Raw genomic sequence first — 22,312 nt, forward strand, 5'->3', positions numbered from 1 at the left:
TAGCAGGGCTGCGCTCGCGGTTCTCTCAGCTGAGGAAACTGAGCCTGATACGTCACGTGCAATGCATCCTGGGACAGATAGTACGAAGGGCTGCTCGCAACGGATTCGAACATGAAGAATTACCTTATAAAAAAAAAAATCATAGTAAATGTATCTGATGGTCTTTTCTCATCAGGAAAAGGGTAATAGGTTCATGAAATATTGTTCTTTACATGGGAAATGGCTGATAATCGTCCGGACTTCCCCTTAAACATTGGGCCCTATAGTTCATTGACCCCTGCCCGTGACCTTGAGGTGACCTTCATTTTGGCAACATGTGTAACTTTGCATAACCACTCTTCCCTCCAAGTTTAATTGAAATTGAAGTCCTCAGTAGAGAGTTATTCAAGTTTTTGTAGCGTTACGGACGGATGACGATGGACGGACAGACACCGTAATGCGATCCCCTAGTCTCCCCACACCTGCGGTGGGCTTGGAAAAATCAATCATTTTCAAAATGAGATATCTTCATGGCACGAATATCTTGTAATAAGTCATATTGTTAATCTGTTTCCCGAAACACTTCCCTCTGCACCAACACCCTTTTTCATATGATTTTCCTAATTTTGGCTTCTCGTTACAATGGCTTTAAAGCCACTTCATTTCCACCTCAAAGAATAGCAATAAATTGTAATTAGAAATGTTGCTATGGCGACTAGTATGCCTCCACCATAAAGCATCGCTCTCCCGATAGGTCTAGTGTACATCTTAACAATGTATTAAAGACGAGTTTCACATAATTGGCAAAAAAGTGCAATGACATGTTTGTCACAAATGTGGTGTTTACTTTCCTTAAACTAGGTTTCATTTGGATGGATGGCTAAATTGTTTAGGAGAGCAAGTATCTGGGAATTTGAGCATTTTCATTGACCTTTGACCCTTGTCCTATAAACCCCATGGCCCAAATAATCACCGACTGGGAACATCCGTTTTCATGACAAAGCTTTGAGCAATTCTCAAAATACAGGTAAATATTGTGACATTTTAACACTTACACTTTACCTTTGACCCCATGGCTAGAATCTTTCCCTACAGAATCTTTGTGCAGTAATGCATGTATATACCTACACTTAGTTTAAATTCATGCATTGAGTAATCTCCAAAGTATGAAGAAAAAGTGTTAGTTCAGCACTGAATAATATAATTTTAGCATTTTAACCTGATCTCTGACCATGACTTGTGATCTCACAATCTAAAAATTCCTAAGAGAATCATTGTTAAGCATTATATGCATACAATGTATGTAAGAGACTTTGAGCCATTTCTGAGATATGGAAAAAAAGTGAAGTTTTAGCATTTTCACTTGACCTTTGACCCATGGTCCAAAACTTTCCCTAGAGAATCATTATCTGGTAATATATGTGTACACTAAGTTTAAGAAAATACCTTCAGCCATTGCATAGATTTGGGGAAAATAGTGACATTTTAAGAATTTGACCTTGGCCTTTGAACTTGAGCATGTGCACCTACAAGTTGATAGGCACAACTCCGTCCACTCATGCATGAATATGCCAAGTTTCATTAGGACATCTCATATGGTTTTTAAGTTATGCTGTCACAAATTGATCACAGACGGACAGACAGTCGGATGGACAGACAATCCGAGGACATAATGCTTCCAGTGACATTTCATGGTGGAGGGATAAAAAAAATGATATCAAACATAACTAACATGGCTAAATGCACATATCAAACTTAAATTGATTATACTGCATTTCATAGAAGCCTAAAGACTCCTGGATTACGGTTAATTTGGTCTCTAGGCTGCTTGCTGCTGATAATTGCCTCACCTCAGCCAGTCTATCTGCAAGGGCCTTCACCATAATGATGCTGTAGTCGTCCATCTCAGCTTCAAACTGTTGGCACATTTTGTTCACCCCAAATCCTGCAGAGACAGCAAATCCTCCAATGTAGTCTGTAATTCCTGTCTCCCGAGGGGCTATAAAGTCTGACAGGCAAGCATAGTGGTTACTCCCTTCTCTCTCAGCCTGAATGCATGGAGAGGAATTGATTTCTGCTTTTTTAATGCAGCATACATCATGCCTAAATGAAAAGCTGAGCTGGATGAAGTTGCTGCGTATTGATAATAATAATGACAATAATAACAACAATAATAATAATAATAATAACAATAATAACAACAACAATAATAATAATAATAGTAATCAAAAGATAATAACAATTTCAGTTACACAGCGCTTTAAACAGGTGTTTCTAAGTGCACTGGTACTATTGACACAAGAAAACTAGTAACCACAATGACGTAAGAACAATCCAAAAACCAACATGACAGTAACGAAAATGAAAAAACAAATGCTGTGATACAACAATCTATTAAAGATATCCATCCCATAAAATAAACTCTTCAGAAACTAGAAATATCACTAAAGGTGATCAATACCCCCGCTCCCTCAACCCAGATTCCTATGAATAAGAATTGAACCAAGGTTTCATTGTGTCTGTGTGTATGTAGTACCTTGTATCTTGTGAGTTTGACTGCTTCACAATTGTGGAAGTAGTTCACTTTGCAAGATTTTCAAGAAAATATACTGTTACCATGGCAACGCCTTGTCAGGTTCAAGGCTTGAAATGTTATTTTAACAAGGCAAGTGCAAATTGTGTCTCGCCCATTTACGTACAAGAAATTAATATTTTTCTAACTCCCAAAAGTTCATTGACCCGCCTATGACCTTTGACCTTGTGGTGACCTTCACCTCCCCAAGGGACATTTACCATTAAAGTTTGGTCAAACGGACAAAGGGATCAAAAGTTATGAGCCATAATCAAAACGCGCCATAAAAACTGAACAATGTCCCTAAAAATTTGTTGACCCCATTCTGTGACCTTTGACCTTGTAATGACCTTTAATTCCGCAAGGGACATCTACCGCCCAAGTTTGGTCACAAACGGACTTAGGGATCAAAAGTTATATGAGCCACAATCGAAACGCGCCATAAAAACTTAACATTGGGCCCTAAAAGTTTGTTGACCCCTTTCTGTGACCTTTGAACTTGTGATGACCTTCACCTCCCCAAGGGATATCTACCATCCAAGTTTGGTCACAAACGGACAAAGGGATCAAAAGTTATGAGCCACAATCGAAACGCGCCCTAATAAGTTAACATTGGCTCCTAAAAGTTCATTGACCCCATTCTGTGACCTTTGACCTTGTAATGACCTTCACCTCCCCAAGGGACACCTACCATCCAAGTTTGGTCACAAACGGACAAAGGGATCAAAAGTTAGAGCCATAATCAAAACGCGCCATAAAAACTTAACATTGGGCCCTAAAAGTTCGTTGACCCCTGTCTGTGACCTTTGACCTTGTGGCAACCCTCAAATTCCCAAGGGACATCTACCATCAAAGTTTGGTCACAAACAGACAGATATATCAAAAGTTTAGAGCCATAAACGAAATGCACCCTAAAAACTTAACATTGGGCCCTAAAGTCCATTGACCTCTGCCTGTGACCTTTGACCTTGAGGTGACCTTGAGGTGCCCTTCATGTTTGGTAAAATGTGTAACTTTGTATAACCACTCTTCCCTCCAAGCTTACTTGAAATTGAAATCCTCAGTAGAGAGTTATTCAAGTTTTTGCAGCGTTACGGACAGACGACGGATGGACGGATGACGGACGATGGAGGAACGGACGACGGACGGACGGACGACGGACAGATGGACAGACGCCGCAGGCGATCCCTTAAGTCTCCCCACACCTCTGGTGGGCTCGACAAAAATCAAGAGAACAGAAGAAGGCTAAAAGAAAATTTAAAATGAAGTAAATTGTTCAAAAAACTCCTCATATTATAGCTGCACATGCAAACTTAATTGCTTTACAAAAAAAAAGAATAACATGCGGTATTTTACGCTCTTATACAATGCAGTTGTTGACATTCAAAATGGCTACTGACCTGTCTATTGTGGCCACTTTTGTAGTTTATCCTTGGGTGGTAACTATAGACAGGTTTGACTATAATCATGTTTTAAAAAAATCACAGATTTAAAGAGTTTCACACAAAAGTAGGAAAGTATTGAAGATAACCTGTTGCCGTAGCCCGAAGAAAACAACATCTTGATTTCCGCCACCAACCAACTTGGAGTCATCAAAGACATGGATGTCATCCCCAACACTGTGGGTAGGGTAGATTCCCACAATGCCTATGGCTTTCAACAACTTATTGTCGATGATCTTCTTCAGCATGTCCTGCGCATCATCAAACACTTTCTTGGCTTCTTCTCCTGAGAGACAATGTCAAGAATTTATTGACAGCATGTCACACATGTCACTTGCACATAAAAAAGCAGAATTTATTAGTACTGGGCATTTCTGATTGAACAAGCAGATCAAATTCAGACAAATGGGTTGTACTCTTCATTTCCTATTAAGCACCAAATGAGAATCACAAAGAAACACAATCACTACTTGAAATAATAACATATATTTTGCTAAATATATGCCACATAGTCTCAGTGAAGGTTTCCATGGAAATGCAATTAGAATATTCTCATATCATGAGACTAGAAATGTCGCAATGATGACTGGTATGCCTCCACTACATTGCATTGGAAGTCTCCAAATAGGTCTACAGTTACAACTTTATATTGCCAATGTGAGACAATTTCACATGACTGACAAATAATCCTTATCTTGTAATTATAAGCCAATTTTCATTCAAATATTTTAGAGCCATTTTCAAAACATGGAAACAAGAGACCCGCGGGTCACGCGCTCACCTGAGTATCGCAAGTTCACCTTCCATGCATTCTTGCAGACTCTTACCTGAGAACATTGGAAACTTATGGTGGGGGTAGCTTTGAGAATGGGGGCATGGTGTCCATTTACATATTCCATCACACTGGTAAAATACCTGCCTAGTACACTGTACTTTATAGAATGTTGGATAATGCAGCTTGGGAAAAAAAGACTTAAAGCCCTATCACTTTTGATTAGAACTAGAGAAAAATATTATTCAATATTCATTAATTTAGGAGGTTTGGACCCCCTGGGGCCCCAAGGAAAGCATGGTGCCCATTCAAACACTTTGAGATCTTATCCCTATGGGAATGCTACTTGACAAGTTTGGTGAAAATCCATTATGTTGTTTTCAGCAAAAAGATGAAAATTTAGGCCCGCATTTGGAGCCCCCCCCCCCCCCAATCCCATCCCGCTTCCTTGGGTCCCAAGGGGGTGGGGGTAGGGAGGGCACCCCTGATTCTCCCATGAACAAACTTGAAACAACAGTCATCAATATACTGACTCATTGTATTAACTTACCTCAATCACTTCCAGTTCTAGAGAAAATCTGTAAAGATTCCTTATGGGGGGGGGGGGACCCCTGGGGCCCCCAGGTGGGGCATGGTGCCCAGTTGATAGAATTGAGATTCTATATCCCTAGGGATGCTACCTGCCAAGTTTGGTGAAAATTGGTGATAGGGTTTTCATGAAAAAGATGAAAATTTACAATTTCGGTCCAAATTTAGGCCCCCTGGGGCCCCCCAGGTGGGGCATGGTGCCCATTTGATGGGAATGAGATTCTTTCCCCCTAGGGATGCTACCTGCCAACTTTGGTGGAAATTCATTATGGCATTTTCAAGAAAAAGATGAAAATGTACAATTTGAGCCTCATTAGGACCCCTCCCCACCCCCCTCCCCTGGGTCCCAAGGGGGGGGGGGAACCCCTGATTCCGCCATGAACAAATTTGAAACTACAGTCATCAATGTACTAATTCATAGTATTAACTTAGCTCTATCACTTCTGGTTCTAGAGAAGAAGATTTTGTAAGATTCCTTAATTTTGAGGGGTTTGGGCCCCTCTGGGAGCCCCCCAGGTAGGGAATGGTGCCCACTTGAACAAATTGAGATCCTATCCCCCTAGGGATGCTACCTGCCAAGTTTGGTGAAAATCGGTCAAGGGGTTCTCAAGAAGAAGATGAAAATGTAAAAGTTTACGCACGACGGACGACGTACAACGGACGAAGAGCGATCCCAATAGCTCACTTGAGCCTTTGGCTCAGGTGAGCTAAAAATGGGTGAAATTTTTGCATTTTCACTTGACCTTCGACCACATATGGCCCAAAACATTTCCTAGATAATTACTGCGCATTAATGCATGTACAAAGTTTAATTACGCTGCAAGCATATATACATTCAATTAAAAAAAGTGTACTTTCAGCATCAAAGTAGAACTATCACTCAATGTGATTAAAGGGATTGTATAGTTTTGGTTGAGACCTTATTTCAGGTTTCTAACATTTTTTGGTGAGATAATGAGAAATCTGTTATGAAATATGAAAGAGCATGTAATTCCATGAGGAATCCAACGTTTATTTGATGAAAATTGGTTTTCAAATGGCTGAGATATCCAAAACAGAGCGATTCTAATAAAGTGTGGGACCCACACTTTTTTACGATCGCTTTGTTTTACTTTGTTTTTGGATGTTACAGTCATTCCAAACCTGATTTTCATCAAATAAACATTGAATTCCTCTTAGAATGGTATGCTCTGTACTATTTAAAAAGTGTTTTCTTGGTATCTCACAAAAAGTTAAAAACCCAATTCTAATCTTCACCAATACTGTACCATCCCTTTAATACCTCCCACATGAAACTGTGGAAGCAAGCTAAACCAACAATAATTTGTATGCTTTTTATTGAAAAAAACACAACAAATGCTGTTACCATAGTAGCTACAAGTTGATCGACACGCACGTTTCACATCCATTTCACGCATGAAACATGCAACATCGCACAGCTGCCCGCTGACAAATGCACTCATCACCATTCATACACGGCGAGATATGGTGGCTGCAACAAAAAAAAAAAGAAAGAAAAAGAGGAAAATCACGGAAATTTTCCCGACTGTGTATTTTCTCCCCAGAATTTCAAAATCCGCGGAAATCCGCGGATCCGCGGAGAAATCTCATGCAGGCCTCGAATTAACCGACGGCCACCGACGGCCATGGCCGTCGGTGCCCCTCTCGTTGGCCGCAATGCCTTTTGTTTTTTTATTAAAGTTACGGCCAAAAAAAAATGTGCCCTTTTTCTTGGGGCCGTGGTGCCCTTTTAGAATGAAAGTTATTATTTATGATGTATGATATGCCCTTTCTCAAAGTCTCTTTAATAAGCTTGAACAACTTTCCTGATCTCAAATATCATACCTTCAGTTCACTCGCCTCCCAATATATCTGATTCAAACTCAAAGTATCTTTCCGAGATACGAGACGCGACGACGTGTACGTACATGTACGCCCGACCGGCTTTTACCGTCCCGACTGCCTCCGCAGCGCAGCGGCCGCGAGAGTTTATCAATACGCACTAGCTAGGCAGCGCATATTCAGATAGAGTAGTAAAGAGTGAACACCAAGTTCACCAAGAAAAAAGAAAAATCCCACGATGCCAAGGTGTGCCAAACTGGGGAATGGGGAGGGGTGGAGAGAGAGAGACCAATCAACAGAAGAAACCGCGCATACTGGCGCATTCTTGGAGGTCATGAACTGTCTGTCACAGACTAATCAATTCACACGCGCGCTCAAATTCCTTTGCCATGTGGTTTTGCCAGCCAGCTGTCGGAATATGCTTTGAAGTTTCATGGCAGCCTGGCCTGGCTCAGTGGCCTGAAAGGGTGTCGAGTTTCAATCAATACCTACTGTTGTTTTATTCCTGTTTTAAAAAATGTCGTTTCACCTGATAGAAACGCGGAGATCGGGAATGTGTTACAGCTGTAGGGAAGAGGTTTTTGTTGTGTGTTGCACTTTGTGTGTGTGTTTGTGTGTGTTTGTTTGTTTTTCTCGGTTTGTTTTTCTTCTTTCTTTTTTCATAAACACCAAACATGCCCTTTCCAATGTGGCCTTGGTGCCCCTCTGACTGACCTAAGTGCCCTTGCCTCTTGGAAAAAGTGCCCTTTTCTAAATGGCCTTGCCCCTCCAAAATCCTATTTCGAGGCCTGCTCATGCCTGGTTGAAACTCGAAATCCATCTATCCCACGGCACAGGAGGCTCCCCAGGTGAGGTGAGAAACGGTGTCGGGCCGGTAGGTTCAAAGCGGTGGCCATCCTCGTCGCCAAATGTTGTATATGATGTCAAAATAAACGAATCATTGTAGACAACCTTTTACATGTGAGTGTGGACTTTATTGAATACAACGCACTGACGTTGCATCAACGTTGCTGGTTAACAGTACACATAGGGGACAACGCCCTCATGGTTGACAGACAGTATAACCGATACAACATAATCCTTGAGGTCATGTGGGGATTTTAAGAAAAACATGGCAGAGTGATGTCTGAATTCCTTATGTAGCTCATAGAATCATCCTGAAAAAATTATAAATACTTTGAAGAGCATGTCTTTCCCACAGGTCATTAAGGCTGATGAAAGTTGATGTCATGGTTCCCGTCACCGCCCGCATCAAATTTTACGCCCGCCAAAAAAAAGTTCGACACTCAACACTGACGAAATCCCCGCATCAAATTTTCCCCATTCGAAAAACCCGCATCAAAAAGTCAACACTTTTTCAGACTGCAATGTATTGTGTACAGTTTTGCCATAGGTTTCTTGTGTACAGAACTTACACGAATCTACATATGTGGGACTGTAATAGAGATCGCTGTGTGCAATGAAAAGACCATACACATGGGTCAATTTTCATCTATTTTATCTAGGTCAAAATAGTAAAATATGAAGTGAAAACATTCAGGATAGGGATTTCAACATCTTTAAATTCTGTGAAGGGATATAGTTCCAGTAATATCGGCCTCATAAATGATCTGTAGAATAGATGAACACTGCACATTCAGTGCAGCAGTTGTAACTGTTTACTCAGCACTAACAGCAATGCAATGGGTATGTATTTATATTTGAATACTACAGTAGTATTTGATTCATTTCTTGTCATGATGCGAGTGTAGTAATCTTTTTGCATGGCTATGTAAAAATTTGTGATTCTCAATTTGTCTCAGTGATGTTTTTCTTTCGGGCCAAAAGAAAGACAAAATACAGACTGTAGTATCAAGACGGTTGCAATTACATTGTTCAAAGGGTCTACTTCTGAGAACTCACAGACTAATCACCCCTGTTCCCAGGCCCTCCATTCGAGCAATTTACACGCGCGCGCAAATTCTTTTGCCAGCCAGCTGTCGGAATGTGCTTTGAAGTTACATGGCAGTCTGGCCTGGTTGGCATGAATGGGTGTCAAATTTCAATCAATACCACTGTTGTTGTTTTATTCTTGTATTTGAACATGCTGTTTCATATTACCGCAACATCGATTTTTTTGGGGGTAATATCTTTGAAAACTGCAATAAAAAGTGCAATGACCGTAATAATGCAGTTTGGTGCAGTTGTCCGTAATAAATTACGGCGAAACCGTATATAAATTGGCATCTCTGTATTACCATGGCAACACATTGTTTAACAGTGATGAAAGATGAATTTTGCACATTTACGTAACATAGCTGTAACCTGTGCCAAATTTCAAGTCAAATAATCAAAAACTGAGGGAGTTAGCTGAATCCAAAAATTATGTGAGTGGTTTTCATTCAAATACGCTGTTATGATAGCAACACATTGTTCAACAATAACAATAATAATAATACTGAGGGAGTTAACTGAATCCACAGTATTTTTGTACAATTTTCATTCAAAATGTGCTATTACCATGGCAACACATTGTTCGACAATAAAAAAAATAAAGTCTGCCCATCTACATACTGTAGCGGTCACATGTGCCAACTTTATGTCAAATGCCCCAAAAGCAGAAGGAGTTAGGTCAATTTCCACACTTATGTATGATTTTGTATGAAAACTGCTGTTGCCACGGAAAATGATTTTGTTACAATCATGAAAAAAGGTGTCTCACAAAACTACACACATTGATCGCAGGTGCCAAATACCTGAGCTCAATTGCTTTGAAACTGAGAGAGTAGTTTCATCAACAACATTAATTTGTGTGATTTTTATGAAAATTTGCCATTGCCATGGCAATGTATTAGGCAATCATGACAAAAAAGGGCATTTAAACATCTTAATATAATAATGGTCACACATGTCAAATTTGGGGTTAATTGCTCAAAAAAAGAGAGTTTCATTAATCTACATACCTTGAGAAATGCATGGCTAGTGCCAAGTTGCTCATTCTCAAGAGGAAAAATTATCTATCCGCAGCATGAAAATATATCAAATTTAGTAGGCATTCATCTGTCTACCCTTAGTCTCTATATACAAGTACCAATGAATATTCCTACACTCACCTACTGTCTTGTCATTGAAGATTTTTGGGTATCCCCTGTTTGGATAGCGCCCTCTCAATTGCCAGACATCAAAAAATGGTTTCCAGTCAATGTAGGGTACCAACAGGGAGAGGTCATAGTCTTTGTACACCTTGACACCAGTGAATGCAGGTTGCACTGCACCAATACATTTCGATAATGAAAAAAACAAACGAATACATTATTGCTTTTTCACCAGTACTACAGCTTAAATGCATACTGATTATGAAACATGTCATGGGACGTGAATCAATATCTTTCTTCTATTCATACACCTGTAATTGAACAGAATACTCAGTAGTGAGTATCTTATCTACTAGTGAAGCCATACTGGCTTATCTTCGTTTAATATTCTTATTCGTTACCCTCAACGTGAATAGCCAAAGGTATACTGCAAAATGAAGAATGTTCGCATGCATTTTGATTTTGCGAATTTCGCGAGAGCCAAGTTTCGCAAAATTAAAATGCATGCTAAAGATCTTGTCTACACTATATGTGACCAGCGACAACAGTTTCAGGCAAAAGTCGCAAGAGCAAACTTCCTTCTAGGTGGGGTACAAAGATTTTGACCAATATTTTTGTCGATTTTGTTTTTTTTTGCAGAAATCGAATCTTTGATATGTTTTCTACATCTACACTAAATTTCATGGCATAAGACCAAGTTTTTCCTATCAAAAATGGAATTTTAAACACCCTATGTTGGATCGCACACGTCTGTTTCGATCTTCTTTCGAACGCTGCGCCAATATGCCCAGTGTTGCTACTGTTTTGGGCACGCTTCCATGTTCCATTGTTGTTGCTACAATTGATACGCTCACTCTGTAGTGTATGCTCTTGGTTTGGCTTTGGCTATCTGAGCTCTTTTAGCGCAATGTTCGACAACGGAAGAGAAACAAAAAGTGAACAGCAGGGCTAACTTTTAACATGAAAACAGATACAAATGTACATGGGGAACATGGTTTGAATGCATCAGTCGCAAATCGCCACACAAATCATGCAACATACGATTGGAAACTCACCTGTCAATTGTAGCAAAATGACATAATCGTGGGAAAAGAAAACTTACAATATGCTTCAAACTGTGTGCTCGTAGTAAATATGGTAGCAGGTTGATTCAAAGGATAGCAGAAGAGAGGAAAGGAGCGGCCATAAATGAAAAATATTTGAATACTAAACATTAAGATTGCACCAAACTAAGTAGGCTAGTCGTGTGTGTGTGTGTGTGCATTCTATGAACACCACCGCACAATGTAACACATGCACGGCTTGAAAAACAAAACAAACTGGGAAGCATGACCCTTGCCAGCTTTAGCAATTTTTCTGCCTTCAAAGGGGTCCCCAATGATGAAAGGACAAATCAACCACAATGAAAACATGATTTGTAAAGATGTGGATATGAATGCGCAACCCGCTCCTGTTACATGTACACATGGGCATGGCGTGTGGATGCCATTGGGTAATGCGTACACCATACGCATGTACACCAGCAAGCTTGCAATTATTGTATCCGCCATCTTGAAAGACATACTGGTAAACAAATCTGAGCGAAACACATTGTGTATTTTGGCTCAATACGCTGAGTTCCGAGGAAGGTGCCCGGGAAATTTGACTCTCTCGGTGAGCCAATCAGAAGGTGCTGTGGTTGCTAGAGGCGGAGCTCAATCTCGATTGGCACCATCATACATATTGGTGATTCTCACCTCGCATCGCCGCTCAGACATTGTCTTTGAGCAAGAGGTCAATCTTAAAAGCCTCTTTTCTCTGCAATTTTATCAGACTAAGAAATTAAAAAGTGCATTACATTTTGCTTTACAAGCCCACTTATGGTACCGGACAAACCAAGTCTTTTATATCAATGCAAAGCTTAGGAAATTGGCAATGTGATTCAATGAAAAAGTGAATTTTCAAAATTCCCAACTTTTGCCTGAAACCGTTGTCGCCGGGCACAAATGCATTGAATTTTAAAGGCAACTTGCGAAATTTTCATGCTGCGAATAAGGCCGTCGGCTCTCATTCGTGAAAATTTCATGCCGCGAAAATATGTTTTACAGTATATTATGCATTTCCCCTTAAAGCTCTGTACTTCGAACAGAAAATCCCACCAGGAGCCTATATAAGCGGCCCTCCCACCACCTCCTTCCTCTTTCGTACCCCTTATGAAAGTGGTGTCACTGTCATCAGGGAGGAGGGAGGGCTGATGGGAAAGTCTGGCTTCGCTAGTAAATAAGATACTCACTACTGAGCATTCTGATTTACGGCGCTTCGCCATACTTACCCATTCTCGTTTTAACATCGTTAGACAACCATGGTGACTTAGGACAGGAGGAAAAACACTACAGATAGAATTTGTGGATATCAAATATACCTACCATCCCTTGTCTTTAAGGCCAAATTAGGTTCTACTGGGCAAAAATAGCACTGATGTTGCAAAAGCAGTCTCTTAGCTAATCATATCAGAAAGGTAATACTGTAAATGCATAAATTTTTGCGGCACATTATTTTTCGCATATTTTGCGCTACTTCTGGCTAGTGCGAATTCTAAAACTATATATCTTCTATTAATATCTTCACAATTTTCTCTGCACATTGTGAATGGGATGACAATTGAGCAGCAGGAATTCAACAACCTTTGAATATGTTTTTGAGCCGATCAGCACGAAAAATTAAAAGATTAAACGAGAACTTACCATTAGAAGTTAAATTGTTATTTTAATAGCAATTAGAAGTGAAATGAGAGCCCGTTCACGCATGTGCAGTCAATCTTCAACTGATGTGACCACTGCTCATTTGATAAGATAAAAACTGATGAGAACTTCATTTTCATTGTGGTTGATTTGTCTTTATATCATTGGGGACCCTTTTGAAGGCAGAAAACTTGCTAGACCTGGCAAGGGTCACGTTTCCAGTTTTGTTTTGTTTTTACAAGCCGTGCATGTGTCGCATTGTGCGGTGGTGTTTATTATATCAAAACAAACAAGCAAACACTAGTTAGTTTGGTGCAATCTTGACATGTAGTACTTTGAATATTGGTCATTTATAACCGTCTTGTCTACTGTCCTTTGAGTCAACCTACTGTCATCATATTCACTATGAGTAGACAAATTCGAGAATATCAACTGTTAATTTTTTTTCACACGATTACGTCATACTGCAATTGACGGGTGAATTTCTGATCGCATGTTGCACCATTTGTGTAGTGATTTGCAACTCTGATGTGATCAAACCATGTTCCCCATATATCTGTTTTCACGTTGGAAGTTAGTGTACTGTTCACCCTTTGTTTCACTTCCGTTGTCGAACATTGCGGTAGAAAGGCTCGGATAGAAAGCCAAACAAAGAGCATACATTACAGAGCGAGCGTATCTATTGTAGCAACAACAATGGAGCATGCACGCGTGGACAACATATGCCCAAAACGCTGTGAGACGTGTCTCCGAAAGCCGAATTATGTAAATGTGTGCGATGCACAAGCCAATCGCATGCGAGACCCTGCGCCATAGCAACATTGGGAATATTGGCGCGGCGTTCGAATGAAGCTCAAAACTGACGAGTGCGATCCAACATAGGGTGTTTAAAATTCCATTTTCGATAGGAAAAACTTGGACTATGAAATTTAGTGCAGATGTAGAAAACATATCAAGGATTCGATTTCTGCAAAAAAACAAAATCAACAAAAATAATGGTAAAAAACTTTGTACCCCGCCTAGAAGGGAATTTGCTCTTGCGACTTTTGCCTGAAACCGTTGTCGTGGGTCACATTTTATCACGCAATTCTCAGTATGGAAATAGAAAATAGAAAATAGGCGAAGGAAGAGACTACGATGCATAAAGAGTAATAATAGGAGAGCCCGCACGCGCGTCCAGCAATATTAGCAGCTCCGAAAATGTGAATACCAATACCAGCAGTCATCCTACTGCTATTGAGAACTACCTGAGATTATGAAGAAGGGTGGGAGAGGAGGGACTGTAGTCTCTTCCTTCGCCTTCCTCATAAAATACAATTTAAATTTCAAACAGGTAAGTTCTCATTTAAATTTTCTATTTTATTTCGGAAGTCTCGAACAAGACTACGATGCATAAAGAGTAATAATAGGAGACTTTGAAGCTGGTAGTCACATTTTTTGGCCACACAGAACTGTGCCAATGACCATAATTACCACAAGGGGTACAATGTATGGCTTTACCTTTTACGATAATACTGCATGGCTGAAACCCCCATTCTCATTCCTGAGGGGTTTCGCGTAATATGTTTGAAATGTCTTCTCGTTACTCCAGCCTGCCTGTGCCAAAATCTCATGTACAGGCAGATCTTTCCTCTGGGCAGCAGACGCTGAGGCTGCTCTCGTGGAGTGTGCCGAGAACAAGCTGGTGTAAATCCCAGCTTCTGTCATAACTGTCTTAATCCATCGTGACAAAGTTTGGGTAGAAACCCTGTGATACGGTTTACAGAAACTTATCAACAGATACTTTTGGTCCTTCCTAATGATCCGAGTCCTTCTCAGATACTCTCGAAAGGTATCGTACAATGCAAACTCTTCTGTCTGGAGGGTACGCTCTTAGGCTAACGACTTGGCCTGTATTACCAGGTCTGTGGTGCTTTAACAAGTCATCAATGACGAAATTGACAGAGTTGTCTTTGAATGCCATCTTGTCTATTCTCAAAGCATTCAATGTCTGCACCCGCTGTGCTGAGAGAAGCGCTAATAACATTGTCACTTTCAACGTTAGCTCTTTCAAACCCAATTTGCCTGCAGGTGATTTCCTCCTCAGATAGTTGAGGACAGTTCTAACATCCCACACCTCCGTGTAGCGTGGTCTGGGGGGTCGTAAGTGAAAGACTCCCTTCACAAATCTAGTTATTAGAGGATGAGTGCTTATGGAAAACGAACTGTCTGTGAGTGTCAGAAAAGAAGCCAGTGCACTTCTAGCAGAGTTTATAGTACCGTAGCTGGCTCCCTTATGGAACAAGTCTGAAAGAAATTCTAGTGCCCATTCCGATGAGGTCTGGAGATAGTTAATGTTGTTGGCAGTGCAGAAAACTTTCCATTTGCTGATGAAGCTATGATATTGCTGTCGTGTAGATTTCCTCCAAGAAGCTACAATGACCTTGACGGTCCCTGCACTCAATCCCTGCGACCTGAAGGGTTGGCTGAAAGCCTGCAACAAAGCAAATCCAAATTTTTGTGTAAGGGGTGGGGCATTAAAGACACAGGTTGAACAAGAAGTTGTGCATGTCTACGTAGGACAAGTGGATTTTCAGTCAGCATGTCCTGAAGTGCTGGGAACCATGATTGTGTAAGTCAGTTTGGTACTACTAACAACCCTGTGGCTTTATCTGCCCTTATCTTTTGCAGACATTTAGGGATAAGGCAGAAGGGAGGGAAAGCATAGAACTATAATGGACCCCAATCCACTGTAAATGCATCTACATTCTCTGCCGAAGGATCAGGCTGCCAAGTGATATACCTGGGTAGCTGTGCATTAAGTCTGGAAGCGAAAAGATCGATTTTAGGGAGGCCGAAATGTTCTACCACTTCAGTAAATTGGGCTTTGTTAAGCATCCACTCTGTTCGATCATTAAACTTCCTTGACATGAAGTCTGCTGTGGTATTGAGCCGTCCTGGCAAGTAGGCGGCTGTGATCCAAATTTGTCTTTCAATACACCATTCCCAAATATCATGTGCCAAATTGTTGCATTCCTGGGATCTGAAGCCCCCCATATTGCTGATATATGAGACTGCAGTTGTATTATCCATTCTAATGAGAACATGAACATTTCTCAGGTTAGAGCAAAAGGACTTCAATGCCAATCCTGCTGCAAGGGTTTCTAGATAATTTATCTCATTGTTAACAGCCTTTTCTCTTTCCACTTCATTCCATCGTCCCCCTATGTTAATGCACATGTCTGTTGCTCCCCAACCAGACCCACTCGCATCAGTGCGCAATTCTATTGTATGCCTGGGTCTGTCGATAGGATTAGAGGTGTACTGTATGTGATCAATCCACCACTTAAGTTCCTGTTTGGCTCTATTAGGTAAGCTCATTTTCCTATCAAAATGACCTTTATTGGCCTTCAATACCAAAATCTTCTCTTTTTCCAAGATTTTGTAGTACAGGGGCCCATATTGGGCTGCAGGAAAAGTAGCAATCAGTTTCCCTATTACTCTAGCCACTTCTCGGATAGAGGATTCTGTGGCATGCAACAGACTTGTACACTCAGCAGTGATATCTTCCTTCTTAGATTCAGGAAGAGTAACTGTCATGTTCACAGAGTTAAGGACAAATCCCAAAAAGGTGATTTCTTTAGTGGGTTTTAACACTGATTTAGTCTGATGGACAAGAAACCCCAAGTCTTCGAGGAGATCAGTCGTAGCATTGACTGCTCTTTGAGTGCTAGCCTCACTCTTCCCAATAATGATAGTATCATCAAGGTATCCCACTACCATGTGACCTGCTCTTCGCAGATGAGCAAAAACTGGTTTGAGAAGCTTTGTGAACAAACGCGGTGCTGTACTAAGCCCGTTTGGCAGTGCGCAATATTGCCAAAGTTTGCCCTGCCACACAAATCGCAGGTATTTCCTATCCTGCGGATCAACTGGTACTGAATAGCAAGCATCCTGAAGGTCGACTGAGGCTAGAAAGCAATCTGGTGTAATAAATTGCGTTGCTGTATGGATGGAATCCATTTTGAAATGCTGATAGACTAGGCTTTTGTTCAACTCTGAGAGGTCAAGAATGACCTGAAGGCTGCCATTCTTCTTAGGGCGGGTAAAAATTTTCGAGATGAACTCCCCCACTTCATGTTAACAAGGTTCAATAACATTCTTGGCTACCAGTGAATCAATTTCAGCTTGGATATTGGCCAAATCTTCATTCTTTACTTTGAACTGAACCAAAGGTTTAACCCTTTCAGGTGGAAAACATTCAGGCTTGAATTCAAGTTTATAGCCATTCACAGCTTGTAGTACTGTGGGATCTGAAGTTAACTTCTCCCAATTACATGCATGAAGCCTCAGTCGACCTCCAACTGGATGGTCATTTACACATGAAGTGGTAGGTCTAGATTCTATAGATCTAGTAAATTGAAGAGTAGGTCTAGAATACTGTTCTTCTAGATAAGGTAGAAATGCATCAAGGTCAGTTACTGACATGTCAAATGAGCAATATGTTGAATCTATATCTCCTACCTCTTCAGAGGCGGGCTGTTGGGTTACTTGTTGTGGGGAGTCTTGCTTCTGGCCTGTGGATGAGCTCCGCTCTGTGGCCGTTGCTGTGGGGGAGGTCGCGACTTCCCCTGGTAGCGCTGGTCTAAAAAAGGACGATTTGCCGTTCCATGCACGAAGCGTGAGGCTGCAGCGCTACGCGAGCCCGTCCAGCCCGCATCGCGAGCCTGCCGGCGAGCTCCGCTGTTGAAGGGCCGTCTGTACGGATGGAAAGAGCCGCTCGGACGAGAAGTATGTTTCTGCTGGGTCCTCATGACCCCAGCAGAGGCCTTATGTTGTTCTTTTAGATCTTTCATCTGTCTTGTGAGATCATCACCAAACAACAGCTGCGTGACTGGTGTGGAAGGCTTACAGAGATGCACGTATTCCGAGTTGATGTCCGGTTTAATCAGCTCCTTCTGCACGCAATTCAGTTCAAAGTGCACATTACTCAATAGAGCAAGTGCGTCTTGCTGAGACTCGGAGATATCTCGCGCGTCGAGAGGGCGAAGAAGAGCCCCAATACCGCGAGTCAGACATTTCTGCACTCTCTGTAGTTTCAAATCACGATTACGCGTGACGGACTGCAAGTGTTCCCAAATGGGAGCGTTCACTTTAGGTGTATCGAGGTGGGGGCAGTTGCTCGGTGGGGGGTATTTTTCAACCGTTTCCTCGATGGCTTTATCTTCTAGTTTGTTGCCAATAAAGTAGTTCACCGATTTTGCGATTTCCTCGTCAACTACCTCCCCAATCCCGAGGGGGATAGCATACTTGGCTGCCAACGGTGGTAGCTGTGCAGAAGGGGGAACCTCTTCCACCCCTTCGTCAAAATCGAATGGTCCATCACGCTCTGCGTCGTCAGACGTATCAAAATCGTCCCCAACAAAATGGCGGACGTTAGTAGGCAAGCTGGAAAATTCCTCCGCTGTAGATTTCGATGTAGACGCGCCTGTATGTACCACAGCAGCAAGGCTAGAGGTTTGATCATGCGGTTGGGGAAGGTGTTTCACCACTTCGGCGAGGAGATTTTCAAGTTTGTCTAGATGAGAACTAACGTCCCCAGAGGTAGACGCCCGATCCTCGGAAGGGGCTTTTGATACCGTATGAGGAGCTTTTTTGGGAATTTTCTTCATCGTCTTCTTCCCTGAATCTAGAGCCTTTCCGATGCTCACATTCTTCTGTACGTGCGCCGTACCGGCATCGCCGGAGGGAGGCGCTGGTGGTGGTAACTCTGACTTCGTGGCACAGACCTCCTGTCCACGTGTAGCACGTAAAACGAAGGATGGATCGTGCTGCTCTTTTGAGCTCATATTTATCGAATCACCGTAACGCTTAGGCTGGAAAGATGCGCCAAAACACTTCTCAGTTGGTTCCGGATGACTGGCGAAGCAAAATTTCCTTGCGAGAAGGAAAATTCCGGCGATGAATTTATGGAAAAATTTCAAACCGCGGAGCTGTGCAGGAGAACCTCCTGTCGGCTGGAACGAACACGAACGTATTGCTGGACGCGCGTGCGGGCTCTCCTATTACTACTCTTTATGCATCGTAGTCTCTTTCGAGACTTCCGAAATAAAATATACATTGTATTTGACATCAAAGTGCAGTGGTCATAGTAACTTAGCACCATCACAAGAAACTGACTTGACTGACCCGAGCGGCCTGGTCATTGTTCCAAAATGGTGCGGTGATGCCAGTGCCTGTATCTACAGGCTTAATGAATGCGCAGTAACGAAAGAGGAAGGAGGCGGCGGGAGGGCCGCTTATGTTCCTGGCAGGGTTTCCTGCTTTGGAAGACAGGGGTTTAAAGGGAAAACGCATAATATTCACCAGTCGCTATTCGCGTTGTGGATGATTTATAGCAATGTTGAAATGAAGACAGGTAAGTATAGCGCCGTAAATAACCCAACCTTTTCCCGCCCAAGAATAATATGGAGTCAGGGGAAGCCTGAGCTTTCAGTTCTAGCAGAATCTTCATCAGCAGCACAAAAATGGTGCAAGATAGAGAGGCGAAATGGAAGTGCAAGAATATATGACACATTCAAGACACGGAAGAGTGTAAACACTTTATGATGTTGATATTATTGCATATATTTTTGTAATCTTCTGAAGCTTTTTTTGTGTGTCTTTGTTAGATTGCTAAATAATCCCTTCAAATTCACTACCAAGAGCAGTAAATGTTTCAAGAGCTCATGTTCATACACACAACAAAAACAAACTACAAGCTGCAAGAAAGTAAATAGGATACTCTAATATTACCTGGCTGATAGCTGCTCCAGTCAACTTCAAACTTTTTGCGTCTTGCCTCCGACAAGGACAAATACTTCCTCTCCTGTGAAGTACAAGGCAAATTTGAGTAGACTGGACAAATAAATAGGAACAGTGGCACATTTCTACAAAGCCAATAAACAAGCAAAAATATATATTTGTAACACAACACTGCTTTTTGCAACCATTTGCTTATGTGAGGAAAACACAAACAAACAGAAACATATCCTATTTTTCCCTCAAAACCATATCTCCCTTGAAATCTGGATCGAAAGCCGGTTTCAAAGAACATGCTTTTATTTTGAAAAGTCCCATCATACATATCTACTGGGTGGCAATGTTCTTCGAGGAAATGTAAGGTCTCTAGGTTAACAAATGGTAATGCAATCAATTATGCATACATAACCATAAGATTTCACATACCTTCAAAGATTCATAGTGTTCCTCCCGCACTTCTTCATAATCTTCTGCAACCTCTTCAACAAACTCATCGTACTGTTCTTGATCAATCAGTGATGAACACTGCATGATTGGAAAGGAATATTGTATCTAATGTCAAACAACCTTGTCAATACAGAAACATGACACACTTCTGTGAGAGGACTTCTGGTAAACTAGATAAATTTCTCACTTGTGGCAACAATTCCTGTGATAACTTTAAAATAATACAAATGAATTACTGATGCTACACTTTGGACTATAATAACAGCAGCATTGCAAATATTATAGAAATATACTTTGCCTTCAGAGAGTCAGCTTAAAACTATAGGCAGAGGTGACTAAAAAATAATACTATTCACTGATGAACACAGCCCAAAAGTGAATAGTACTATTTGAGGCACCAAGGCCCATTGTTTAATCAGAGACTCAAAATTAGGTGGAGTATATGTTTTGTACATTGGGTAAAAAAGTAAATAAAAGCAGGGGGAAATTTGAAAAAACAAGAGACCCGCGGGTCTAGCGCTCACCTGAGTATTGCAAGTTCACCTTTCACGCAGTCACTAATCTAAATTACACACAGCTCTACCAAAATTTGACCAGGCATTCTCAAGTAGAAGATGAACATGTACAATTAGGGCCCAAATTTGGACCCCCCCCCCCCCCCCACTCATAGTATCAATTTTAGCTCTATCACTTCTGGTTCTACAGAAAACACTTTAAAAAAAAAAGATTCTTTAATTTGGGGGGATATGAAGGGGGGCTAGGAGCATGGTGCCCATTTAACAAATTGAGATCCTAACCCCCTAGGGATGCTACCTGCCAAGTTTGGTGAACATCCATCATGAGGGTTTCAAGAAGAAGATGAAAATGTACAATTTACGCCCCAATTTGGACCTCCCCACACCTCCCCCCTGCCCACAAGGGGGGTACCCCTGGATCTGCTATCAAACAAACTTGAAACTACAGTCATTAATGTACTAACTCATAGTATTAACTTAGCTCTATCACTTCTGATTCTAGAGAAGATTTTTAAAGATTCCTTAATTTTGGGAGGTTCAGGTCCCTTGGGGCCCTCCAGGTGGGACATCCAATGGTGCCCATTTGAACAAATTGAGATCCTACACCCCTAGGGATGCTAACTGCCAAGTTTGATGAAAATGGATCATGGGGTTCTCAAGAAGAAGATGAAAATGTACAATTTAGGCCCCATTAGGATCCCTCCCCACCCCCCTCCCCTGCGTCCCGAGGGGGGCACCCCTGATTCTGCCATGAACAAACTTGAAACTACGGTCATCAATGTACTAACTCATAGTATTAACTTAGCTCTGTCACTTCTGGTTCTAGAGAATAAGATTTTTAAAGATTCCTTAATTTTGGGGGGTTTGGGCCCCCTGGGTGGGGCATAGTGCCAATTCTAATAAATTGAGATCCTAACCCCTAGGGATGCTACCTGCCAAGTTTGGTGAAAATCCATCACGAGGTTTTCAAGAAGATGATGAAAATATACAATTTAGGCCCCATTGGACCTCCCTGCCCCAAGGGGGGCACCCCTGGATCTGCCATGAACAAACTTGGAACTACAGTCATTAATGTACTAACTCATAGTATTAACTTAGCTCTATCACTTCTGGTTCTAGAGAAGAAGATTTTTAAAGATTCCTTAATTTTGGGGGGTTTGGGGTCCCCTGGGGCCCCCCTGGGTGGGGCACGGTGCCCATTCTAACAAATTGAGATTATAACCCCCTAGGGATGCTACCTGCCAAGTTTGGTGAAAATCGATCTTGGGGTTTTCAAGACGAAGATGAAAATGTAAAAAGGTTACGCACAACACACGACGGACACCGGACGCCGGACGAAGAGCGATTGCAAAAGGAGGGGGGGGGGGGGGGGGGGGGAGTAGTGTTGTGCATGCGATGATGTGGAGGAATCCCATAGTGACCATTTGAAGACGGGCACGATGTCACACTTGAAGCAGTGCGTGATGTAAGAATTGCTTTGTGATGTAACAATATAATTGTAACATTTCACAAAGTAATCTTACAAAGCAGTGCACAATGTCACATTTGCTTTGTGATATCACACGGTTACTGCTTTTAGAC

At 41.6% G+C, this 22,312-nt stretch overlaps 1 protein-coding gene across 1 annotated transcript in view; it reads right to left on the reverse strand.

Moving 5' to 3' along the window:
• Positions 1-22,312, reverse strand: part of LOC139733309 (methionine synthase-like) — a 123,275-nt gene that overhangs the window by 95,597 nt on the left and 5,366 nt on the right. Inside the window, exons 3-7 of the mRNA XM_071644145.1 lie at positions 20,196-20,294; positions 19,764-19,836; positions 10,288-10,443; positions 4,083-4,279; positions 1,830-2,027 (exon numbers count right to left, since the gene is read on the reverse strand). Coding sequence (XP_071500246.1) covers positions 1,830-2,027; positions 4,083-4,279; positions 10,288-10,443; positions 19,764-19,836; positions 20,196-20,294 — 723 coding nt within the window. The remainder of the gene's footprint in view (positions 1-1,829; positions 2,028-4,082; positions 4,280-10,287; positions 10,444-19,763; positions 19,837-20,195; positions 20,295-22,312) is intronic.

Source organism: Diadema antillarum, unplaced genomic scaffold (genome assembly GCF_040938485.1).
Source record: "Diadema antillarum isolate AM-2024a unplaced genomic scaffold, OU_Dant_1.0 seq00000468_RagTag, whole genome shotgun sequence".
NCBI classification, from domain to species: domain Eukaryota; kingdom Metazoa; phylum Echinodermata; class Echinoidea; order Diadematoida; family Diadematidae; genus Diadema; species Diadema antillarum.